Here is a 12,229-nt window from a genome sequence, read left to right on the forward strand (position 1 = left end):
TTTTCTTTTTAAAGGTATTTCCAACCACAAAGCTGGGTTTAGAAGTAAATAACCATAAAAAGTAAATAATAAATTATAATAAATAGTAAGTGAAGAAATAAATAACTACAAAGTAAATGGATAGGTATCTTTGCTTTTGTTTTAATTTAAATATTAGGTGCTATAACGTTTCACTGTTTTCTTCAGAAATTATTATTAATGTTCAACATTCTAATGTTCTTAATTGTTTTAGGCTGCAGTTCATGGAGCTCGTTTCAAAGGGCAGGATCTAAAACTGGCATGGAATAAACCAATAACTAATATTTCAGCTGTTGAAACAGAAGAAGTTGAACCTGATGAAGAGGAAGTATGTTTTTTTTTTTTTTAATTTGTTTTGGCCCTAAGTGCTCATGTTCTTATATGAGATGTGATTTTATGGCTGTGATTTTAACATAAAACTTTTATTCCTGAGCCATATTCCAGGAAGGGAATGTCAGATAAATGCAGACAACTTTAAATTTTCTGGATTAATGAGAACATGGATTGCTAATCCAAAAAGGAAAGAAAGAAAATCATATATATATACACAAATATATATACACGCTCAGTTTTCATTTACTCTTAGAAATCAATAATTATTGTTTAGATTTTTATCCACAGGAAATCTTGTAATATTTTAAGTTTTAGAGTATATATCCTACTCAATTGCTTTATTAACATTTCAGGTTTCCTTTATTTTAATTCATATTGTTTTAGTTCATTAGAGTGAATGCCTGCTATATGGTAGATACTGTGATAGGCACAAAAATGAATAAGACACGGTCCCTATCATCAAGGAGCTTATAATCTGGAAAGGGGGGTGGTGACAGACACATAAGAAACTAATTATAATGAAAGGCTCAATAAAGATTTGAACAATATGCTGTGGGAACCTAGGGGAAGGAGTGATTATTTCTGTTCAGAAGAATCTTGAAGAAGGTGGTGACAAGCATAGCTGAAGCCTAAGTGATCAAAAAGCTTTCCATAACCAAGAGCTGGACTGAGAATAGAGTTGAGAGAGGCATTTTAGATGTGGAAGAGGAATTAGATATGGAACAGTCCATTTTACTTGGGTACAGCAGTTAGTATGATGGCCAATAGGTGTGAACATAAAAAACAGTGAAGTGGGAGAGCCCTTTGAAATCATAAACCTAAAAATAAGCAACTCTATTTTGTTTGATCATGAAATAAGCTATAGGAAAAAATTGAGGAAGTTAATAAATAAAGGTAAGGTGGGGAAACAATGATTCCATGTTTTACCTTTGTTAGATTTTCGTAATGGCACTTCATTTGTTTGAAGAGCATTCGAGGCTGTTATACATATCCATAGTCAAATGCAAGAATAAAATGTGTATTTTGAAACTCATATACATGATTTGTCATTTTATATTTTAGATTATACCTTTGTCCTTCCATGAGTTTGAATTGAATGGGGAGAAAAGCAGGAGAGCTCCTGGTATTAGGTATTTTGAAAAGTTTGAAAAGTAGTCTGAGAAGCTTTTATGAAGGGAAATGGGGAAAAGCAAGGAATGCTATGAAAGAAATGTTTGTTACATATAGCAGAAAAAATATATAAATCTTGGTAGACGTTTCTACAAGTATTGATTGATTTAGTGTCCAGGGTTAGGGTAAGTCAGAGAAGACTTATTGATGTTTTCCTTTTTAAAAAAAAAAAACTAAAGGTATTGAGCAATGTTTTGCAGGTGTAGAAGATGGCATAATTTGATCAAGTGAGGCAGGAGAAATGGCATGTACAAAGGCTTTCTTTGATATTTTTTTTAGTGCCTATTTGATATAAGCAATAGAATAGATACTATAGAGAAACCATTGAGTGGATAAAGGTTGCTTTTCTTTGTTCTTGAATATTGTAGCTGTAGAAAATACCTTTTGTTTTCAACTCTGTTGAGAGAAATCAGTATTTAAAAGTGTCACCTTTTTTCTTTTCTTTTTTTTTTGGGTAAATTCCTAAATGCATTTTAACCTAAAGTTTCAGGAAGAGTCTTTGGTGGATGACTCATTACTTCAAGATGATGATGAAGAAGAAGAGGACAATGAATCTCGTTCTTGGAGAAGATGATTTGACTGATCATTGATCTGCATATGCTAGAACTCTACCTGTGTTTCATTAGTATTATCTAATGTACTTTTACATATTTGTAAAAACAATTTTTTGGTAAAATGTGATGAAGATGGATTTCACAAATAGACAAAAGAGAAGAAAACTACCTTCTGATCCTGTATTTTGAAAGATTGATGTTTGCATTTTATTTCAGTAAACAATTGCTAAAGACATCACACTAGAAACATATGCAATGTTTTTATTACATACTTCTACTGAACATTACGGAATTCTTTGGGTTCTTTGTAATTTAATGAATAGGTCTAAAAACTTATGACCAATACTTGTTATAACTTAGAGGATTTTGTTTTACTCCAAATAAGGAATGAATTTGCATTTAAAATCTTAATGAATGTTTTCAAAAATGAATAGATAACATAGTACTCTAACTAAAGTCTCCAAGTTATGTATTCATAATATTACATAGTAGTATGCTTAGGCTTTACTATGTATTAGCCTTTTGTTGGACTTGTGTATGTATTTTACTATATGGGTTTTAATGATAATGGTGTATGACTGCTTTGCATATGAGTCCTTATGCATTCAGATGTTAAAAATAAAGTGGAATGGTCTCTTGAACAGAAAAGAAAAAAAAAAAGCAATGACAAAAAAAAAAAAAAAAAAAAAACAACCCACAAAGGCCAAGACAATGTTCCTTGATTTTAAAAAAGAAAAAAAGAAAAAAAAAAAAAGAAAAAAATTAAAATAAATAGACCATTCCAGATGGTGATCTACCCTTCCCCCCAATTATCACAAAAGGAGCTATAATCACTAACTTATTAATAATGGTTACTGGTACCTTTACAATAATGTACAATCCAATGTGAAAAATTTATACCACTTCAGTTTGGTTTGATCCTATAAATTTTCAACAGATGTCTTAAAATTTAAAAGCAGGCTATTAGTTTGGAACCAGACTTCAAGTAGAGCTAACATTTGGTGAATAAGAAAACATCACATTACATTTTGGATGTATGAAAGAAAACATGACCATTTGAAGATGTATGAATAAAGAAATGTACTATAGATACTACTTTAGGAAAACACTGTTTGGTAAGTGTTCCAGTCTGATATTTTAAGTGTGCATTTCCTATACTTGTATAAAAATCTTTGACATTTGCAACAGTATTGTGATTTTAAGTGAATTTCTCTGGCAAATGAACATGATCATTGAAAGTTGATACAGCAATTTCAGGAAATAAATGCATTCTTTGTAGAATGAGGGGGTGGGAGATTACATATTTATCTTTTAAAATTCATCATTTCAGTTGCAAGTGTTTCTGCCCTTCCTAAGATCATAGTGATTTTATTAAATGTCACATTGAAAAAATAACTTTCTTCCCATACTGGGGTCCTCACAGTCACAAACTGTAATTCCAACACCATAATCCTCTGTCAGTGGTGTAACTAATGGCTGCTGTTCCTCTTTTTTTTTTTCCCCCTCCCACATTTAGGGTTAAAATTGTATATATGTTCTTGATGGTAATACTATTTCATAGGAATGTTTTGGCTTGCAATTGGTACATGTGTTAATATTTAAAATTTCAAAATTGATTTCTTTTGTCAAAATAGTTATTCAAAAACTTCTTTACTTAGATCTATGATATATTTTTATGTAGTCTTTTGTATGTTGACTATGTGCTATTCTGATTCATTAGGTAAGTTTGTTTTCTTTTCTTTTTAGTAGTCGTGAAAGGTGCCAAATTGGCAGAGGCTCACGTTTCTTCTCTTTACACCAAACAGGTATTATAAAGAAAGAAAATCTTTCAAAGGCCAGTTAACTCTCCATGCTGATTTTTGGCTTTTAATTTGATTAGTAAATTTTAGCCTGGTTTTTAAAAAATTATTGTAAAATTCCCTTATAATGTAACTGAAATTACCTCCATAAGTAGCTTATCAGTTTCCCTCGTCTCAAATTCTCTAATATCCTAAAATTAAAATGTTTTAAGCCAGGTTACTTTGAATGAATCAGAAAACAAGTGTGTTTCAATTTTGTCCCAAAGAATGAGGATTAAATATTACAGACATTCATTAGGTTCACAATTACATTTTTGTTGTCATTAAGATTATTTTAACTATAAATATTACTTAGTATTTAATTGCTATTGGATTTTTGAAATTAATGAATATGCTTATAAATACTAGTACTCTGCATGTACTTTCATGTGTTCTGAGTTAAAACTTAAGGTATCCCTTTGAAGTAGTGCTAATTACCATTTTACAGATAAGGAAACTTAGGCTAATAGAGATGGAGTGACTTGCCCAAAGTCACAGTTAGTGAGTAAAAGGACTAGATTTGAATGCAGGCATTCTGATTTCAGTGCCAATTTTTTTTTTTTTTTTACTCTACATTGCTACTCCTTCCTAATTATTGATTGAGCATGAGATTGTGTTTGCAGTAAATGTGGTAGTTCTTGCACAAAATTAGTAGACTTCTTGGTCATTAGCCAGTTCATATCTTTACCCTCCCTTCTAATACAGCACTTTGTTCATATCTCTGTTACAGTACTTATGTTGTAATATAATTTATCTGGTTTATATGTCTGTCTTCCCCACTAAATTACAAGCTCCTCTAGGAAGGGGACCATGTCTTATTCATCTTTTTATCTCTAGTGATTATCACAAAGCCTGGCTCATAGTGGGCACTCAGATGTTTGTTGGATGAATTAATGGGTGAATGCATATTTAAATCTCCAATAATGGAGTGACAATTACCTCCCTTGTTAATTCTTATCAATTTTTCAAAATCTCTCCTGAAGGTCTTCTCAGTTATTGAGACCATTTTGCTAAACAGTTGAACAGTTAAGTATTGCAACAGTGGGGTTACAAATACTGATGGAGGCATATGCATGTAGCCTTAGTGGAATTTCCACAGCAATTAAGACATTAATAATTTGGAGTATTAAATGTTGTAGTCAGTTTCAGGAGTAAACTAGCCTTTGGTTTCTTGTCAGTGTGCAAGAATAGAAATGCCAAGAGCCACCAATCTAGTCCATCCCACTAATTTTTTTTATATCCAAAGATGACCTAACTTAGAGCTTGCCAGATAAGAGTTAAGAGATTTAGCTTTTGGTCCCGGCTCTGCAACTAACTTTCTGGCCTTAGACAAGTCTCTTAACTTATCTAGGGGTGTTTCCTTGTCTGTAAAATGAAAGGGGTTGGACTAGATGATTTCAAGTTCCCATTCACACCTGTAGTTTCCTTGGTGGTATATTAGTATTTGATCTAAAACAATATAACTGTACCAGTTCTCCATACCTGTTGATGCCATTGTTGTTTCTGTCATCATGGAAACAACTAAGATTTGGTTATGATAATCTGTATTAATATGTCTTGGTACAGTTTTGTATATAGTGTTTCCAAATGCTTGCATTTGCTGGCACAAAATTCATTTAACCTCTAAAGTATAGCTAAACTCCCTATTCAATAGACTCCCTTTCTACTTATAACTTGTCCTTTTGCTTCTAAACTCAAAGTCTAAAACTCTTTCTTGTTACAATACGCTGCCTAAAACTTGAAACACAGTTTTAATTCTACAGTTGTCCCAACAAGTGTTTTGCTTTAGTACAGGTCTGGCTGAGTTTAAAGTGAAGAAAGGATCCAGAACAATGTAGGTAGCTGCTACTTACAGGAAAAAATTGAGAGAAATTATATATTATTGGCTAAAAGATTGATTAGGATTACCTCAAGGGATGGTTGAGTTGTCATTTTACATTTTTCACTCAATATTTTATGTCTACTTAAGCAGTGTTGTTTAAATGTTATTGGATAATTGTAAGATTTTAAAAATTAATTTTAGGATTTAATTGATGCCCAGCCATTTAATGAAATCATGTTGCAGAAATGGGAGAGTATTCCATAGCTCTTGTTTTATTGTAATACGATCAAGTATATCAACCAGTAGTTTACCATAAAGACAAAACTTCAGTGTTTTAGGTGATTACCTATAGAAAGTATGGCTGAGCTTAACTGTAGGAAATTTCCTGTGACTAGAACTGTTTTATGGGGACTGTATTTCCAGTCTTATTTGGAACACTAATCATTGGCTCTACGGGTTGCATAAGAAAGCGTAACAGTTGCTTGTTTGGTATGTTGAAATATCAATGGTTGTTTTAGAGTGTTATACAAACTTTATCAATCTATATTTTCTTTTTTTTCTTCCCCTTACATAATGTGAACTAGTTGTAGAAAATTAGTTTTAGTCCTTCTAGAATTTGTAGAAATATTTGTAAGCTTTTTTCCTTCCCTTACACAAAACTCTTTTAATCTTTTAAATCAAAAATACCCTGCGTGAAATTTTAGTTAATTAAATTAGTTCACTGATCTTTTCAGGGCTTTTATTCTTCTAAACCCCTATAAAATGAAAATTTAAATCAGTGAATAATGTTTATAAGGCAGAGAGAAAATTTCCTTTTCCTAGATCTCAGGTACTACCTTGTTCTTAACTTTTTGAACTGGCTAGTTGCTCTAAGGTATGTATACAGGCTTTTAGAGAAGAGTAGCTCCCCCCCGCCCCCATCATTATATACCTATAAGATAACAAGAGATTACCTTTCAAATTAGCTACCTAAAAGTTCTAAGAAAGAAAGAAATCTTGGTGAAATAACTGCCATCTCACTATTTTCTAATGAAAACATCATACTTGGTTAGAAAAATTCTGAATTTGGTAAATAACTTTCTTGCAGCTTATCAGTAATATATATTCATTTTGTAGTATAATTGAAAGCATTTTTTATTTTACTTTTTTTTATATCAATATTATTGTTCCTTTTTCCTGCCTCCCTTATTACTTTATTTCATCCATCCATTTATCTTCCCATCATCCAAAGTTAGTCTTCCTTTGTATACCAAGCACTGTCTCATTCTGATGTGTTTCTTTTTATTTTTGGTTGTTTAATCATTGTGCTTAGTACAGAATTTTATGTCCTATAGTACAATTTAAAAATGAAATGGTTATCATATGGAGTTTTTAAGGAAATCAGATACACCTCACAATTACTTTGAAATCATTGGGAAATTTAAGAAAATTGTTCTTTTATTTTTATATACAGTATCTTGGAATATGTTCATGATTTCTTAAAGTTATTTTGCCTACTCACACGTCTATAAAACAGTTGACTATCTGATCAGTTACTACATTTCCTGGGCAGAAATTGTAGATCACAGCCATGTTGTAGCGCTGTGATCTTTGTGGCTTAATGTTTTAAGGAAGCGTGAAACAGAGAGGTTTTGTTAAAATCATTTAACCCAAAGCTGATTCTTTGTGAAACGTGTCTGCAACTTTGATTTTGATTCCTTTCTCAAATAGATTTTTTTTAATGTTTAGAAAAGTTGGAGATCATTTTATGGTGTGATTCAGTTTTTAGATTTATTTACTATTTTCAAAGTTTTTTTTTAATAGTCTTCTCTTTTTCCAGCAGAGAGAGATCATCATTGCCTGAATTTAGCTTTGTGACTACAACAGCAAGACCTGTTCCTGTCTGGAGACGACTGTTATAATATCATCCTATCATTTTATGTTTGCTCTTTATCAATTTGAATAGATGTTTACATGTACTATAATTTGCATTTTGTCTTTTCGCAGTTCTCTAATTGGTACATCTGAGTCCAGAAGTATGTCTGAGTGTGTGCTTTGTCTGACCTTGCTCTTAAATGTCTTCTCCCCTTACTTTATAGCCATTTATTTTTTAAACACTAAGAAAGAAAAAGACCTCTTGGCTTCCTAATATAAGTTCACTTTCAGCCAAGTTGAAAATTGTGTCTAGGAAATCTATAAAAGCCATGATACTGTGTTCATTACCACGAACAATTCAGAATGAAGAAAATGATTAAAAAGCATGGGTTTGGTTTTAGGATACATTCTGGGGTTAGGTTAGTCACTTAAATAATTTTGAACTGATGCTAAAATACTTTTTTTATACACTATAGTAACTTGCCTGTTTCTTCTAAATATACTTAACTGAAGTTGTTGCCAAGGCCACATACCCAAATGATTTTTTTTTTTTTAGTTTCTTAGCTCTTCAAAACCAACAAGGAGAATAATTTTCTTTCTTTTCGAGTAATACAGGATGATCTGTGGATTATAAATATTGAGAAATATCTATTAAATGTCTAATTTACACAGTTTTTCCATATTTTCCTCACTTGCAATCAAGACATCAATGACAATCTTAAAAGCAAGGGGAAATTGTGTTGTGTGTCTAGCATTGTTAAAGACTATAGTTTTCCTGTCTTAAAAAGTGTATGTTCATATTATTTATTTATAAGCAGTATGGCTTAGAATTATTTATAAAGAGTATGATTAAATCTTATCCTAAATATTCACCCCCCCAATACCCTTTTTGTAATGGCACCATATAAAGAAGCTTTCAGAAAATTAATTTCTGAGTATTCCTTCAAAGATTCTCATGCAGCATTTGAGAAGTTTGGAAGTTATACTTGATTAGAAAAGTCCAAATTATACATGATTCTACTCACCCTTGTTTTTTTAGTTTCATTCAGCCATGCTAATATATTCATATTTTCATATATTTTTGTGCAAAGTTGACTATTCTGCAAACACTTCTTTTTCTTGAGTATGCAGTGCATTTGTCTTTATGGAAAATAAAAAAAATGAATACATCGATCATAAGGTAAATTATTTTGATCCACATTAGTTGACAATAGCTTGGTTAATATTAGGCTTGGTTTAAGGGAAAAGTATATATTTTAGAAGGTCTTCTAATATAATTATGACCTAGTAGCCTACAGGGCATTTTTAAAATTAGACTTGTTTTAGTTCACATTTGCAGACTAGCATATAGCCGCAAGGAGTTCAGAGATACTTTCCCAGATTAGTTCAGTAATTTTTCTTTTCAAGAAGATTCTCTTCCCCAACCCCCATTAGTAATTTACTTGCTAGGTTAGAAATTCAAAGAACATAGTCTGAAGAGACCATACTTGTTAATAATTTAATTGGTTCTTGGATATGGACCACATACCAGCACCCTCAGCTTTACTTTGTCATCTTTCTTTTTCTTTCCCTTGCTTTTAAATTAAAAAGATAAAGCAAAACAAAATTGAACATGCCATTGAGAATCAGAAGTCAAGATGATTTGATTCTCATTAAGATCATTGTGCTTTTTGAAAATTTCTGTGAGAGCCAGTAGGTCAGTTACATATTTAAATTCCTATATGTTGATTAATTAAAGATGAGGATTTTCATTTTTTCATTTTCCTGAATAGGATTTTCATGGAGCTGTGTGTAGATAACTGTACAGAATCACTTTTGTGTAATTGAATGAAGTGGTTTACCTCTGCATGATTGCATTATGGAAGCCTTTTATATATCTTTATATTTTTCAATATACTTAGATTTTACACTATTAGCGGCTCTAGTCATGCTATATTTGTTTTTTTTTAAATAGAGTTTATAAATATTTATGCTCAAAATACAGATCAACTGAATATTTTTGGTCTTGTTTACAAGATAAATAATACTTTAAAGTGATGCAGCCCCTCAAGTGTCTTAGGAAAAAGTTATTGGTGCTAAAAAAAAAAAAAAAACCTTTCAATATCATTTTTGAACCTGTTATCTAGACTTCACTAGGCTTTAATGTATGATCACTTGTGACTTACTGTAATCTAGCAGCATAATTATAAAAGTGGTCTGTGGTGAGTCAGGTAAAGAGCCCAGCCTCTTAGAAACACCCCATAATGTAAAGATAGGATACAGAATTACAGTATACTTATTTGTGCCCAGCTTCCAAAAAAAAAGGGGGGGGGGGTTCTTCAGTTTGTCATTAGCCCTTTTGATAAAACGAACTTTAATCTGGCTAGAATTAAAAAAAAAAAAAGATATGTTCAGCATGGCTCAGTTTACCCAAATTTCAAGTGGAAAACTTTTCTAGTCCCAAAATACGGTGTAATCCTGCTCTGCTTCAAATTCCCATCTGTCTTTTACTGAACAGGAGGCAGGGTAATTCTTCTATATTTATAGAATATTTGATGAGTTGTAAAGGGATGTATTAAGTTGTACAAGGTTTGCGTTGATGTGTAGATTGTTTTCTACATCTAGAAGACTTCATTCCAGCACCTTAGTGAATGTTCTTAAGATACAGTTTTTAAGTATCAGCAAAGCATTCATAGATGTTTACTTTTGATTCTCAGAATCCCGAACCTGTTTTGGGTGTGATATTATTTCAGAACATGTTATCTGGCACAAGATTTCCTTTAATAAGTGGTTTAGTTTTACTCAATTTCTATGGATTGTTGAACCTAAAAAACACCAAAGGAGTCATTTCTTGTCTGGAGACTGGATTTGTTCCAGTTTTTAATACCTGTGCCCATAAGTATCCCATTTCACGAATGTGTGTCGGCATGGGGAAAAAAATTCCCTGCTCTTTGAGTGGAGCGAAAGTAATTGGTTAAGCTGTAGCAGCTTTTTTTTTGTTTGTTTGTTTATTTTTCAAAGTGATAATAAAACTTGAACTGAAAAAAAAAGGTAAAACTTGAACTAGAAAACTACTCTTGTATGCTTAGAATGTTTATAGTATTACATGTTTATGTGGGGTTGTCAACATTTTTATTATTTATAGTTGAATTATGTTGTTTTGTTTGTTAAATACCCATAATGTTTATTATTTTTATATTTTGAAAAATTTTTAAATAAAATAGTCTTACTAAAAACAGTTGTTAACTTTTTAAAATTGTCCTGTATCTTGCATCAATTATATTAATCTGCAATAGAGAGAAAAACTTGGAGCCCTCAGGTGTTGCACAGTTGAGAATTCTGAAAATGTTTATACACACACACACACATATATATATATACATATATATACACACACATATATACACACACACACAGATGGCTCCAGATTGCCTCTTCCCCCCCCACCCTCCATTCTCACTTTAAATTGTTCTAAGTCACCTTTAGTACCAATGTGTTGTTAACCTAATGACTCCTTTTCTTACACATATACAAATCTTCCATACCCTTTCTCTTCCTAATTCCTGCCTCTACTGCTAGGATTTATCTCTTTATTCTATTTGGGGGCCAGCAAGTTTCTCCTTATCATAAGTAATAAGGATAAAATACTATTGTGATGTTAAAGACTGCCATATATCCTGAAGTGAAATTTGGTGTAATGTGCTTATACTGTCAACCTCCAAAGCCAATGAAAGTTTCCAGAACTTCCCTCTAGAATTTTCAGCTTTCATCTCAATGTTTGTTCTCCTGATCTGATTTGACCTGCTTTTCCAGCATTGAACATGCTCATTTCATATTTAATTTCACTGAATGATAAATATTGCAATATTCTTTTGTTTTTATTGCAGATATACCTTCTATCATCTATAACGTGGGTTAGATAAGCTTGGTAATAACCTGTCTTCCACTTGTGACACTGCTTCTACAAGAAAATACATTATCATCTCAAAGTGCATAAGTCTTGATAAAACTCTAGTTAAAGAAAACTGATTATGAAATAGTAGAGGACTTTGGTTAATGAATAACGATGTATTTGGTAAAATTATTTAAGTACTTTATATAATATATACTTTACATATCCAGCCCCTGTGGAATATTTGCAGATTGAACATAATGTGAACCTTCACTTAACCTGAAAAAATATTTCTGCATAAAGTATGAATGATTTGGTCTTTTAAAAAGGTTTTAAAAATCCCATGTAATATCTGTTGTTAGAAAAGCTAGAAGTTAAAAAGAATGATAGAAAGCCTGTTATCTATAAATATCACAGCATTTAAAAAAGGAATTAGATAATGTATACTGTTTTGTAGTTTTTTTTCATTTATGATAATAGGTTCATGCCATTTTTAAAGCCCCTCCAGTTGTAGATGAATCATAATGTATTGATCCTCATTTGGGGCATGTAGGGCTATTCCCATTTTTTAATTTTAATATAACTCATGCTGTACCCTCGAACATCTTTGATTATTCCTTCAAGATATATTCTCAAAACTGGGTCAGAGTATACTTGTTTTTAAAACTTGTGATACATTTTCAGTTTGATCTTTTACAAAGCAGAGATGTATAAACATGTAGGTACTTTCATAATTTAGCTTTGGAGAACATAAATTCAGGTTTTTGCA

At 31.5% G+C, this 12,229-nt stretch overlaps 1 protein-coding gene across 22 annotated transcripts in view; it reads left to right on the forward strand.

Annotated features, from left to right (window-relative positions):
* RBM26 (RNA binding motif protein 26) overlaps positions 1-10,806 on the forward strand; it is an 86,343-nt gene extending 75,537 nt beyond the window's left edge. For 8 of the 22 annotated variants that reach the window (XM_072782657.1, XM_072782644.1, XM_072782650.1 and 5 more), the window contains 5 exons: positions 233-346; positions 1,414-1,481; positions 2,006-3,190; positions 3,822-3,880; positions 7,555-10,806. In XM_072782657.1, the coding sequence (XP_072638758.1) occupies positions 233-346; positions 1,414-1,481; positions 2,006-2,111 (288 nt within the window). In that variant the 3' untranslated portion in view covers positions 2,112-3,190; positions 3,822-3,880; positions 7,555-10,806. Of the gene's footprint in view, positions 1-232; positions 347-1,413; positions 1,482-2,005; positions 3,357-3,821; positions 3,881-7,554 lie in introns of those variants that run through there. The other 14 variants (XM_072782665.1, XM_072782659.1, XM_072782656.1 and 11 more) reach the window with 7 other exon arrangements.
* The last annotated feature ends 1,423 nt before the right edge of the window (positions 10,807-12,229 follow it).

The sequence above is a fragment of the Canis lupus genome, chromosome 17 (assembly GCF_048164855.1).
Source record: "Canis lupus baileyi chromosome 17, mCanLup2.hap1, whole genome shotgun sequence".
Lineage (NCBI taxonomy): Eukaryota > Metazoa > Chordata > Mammalia > Carnivora > Canidae > Canis > Canis lupus.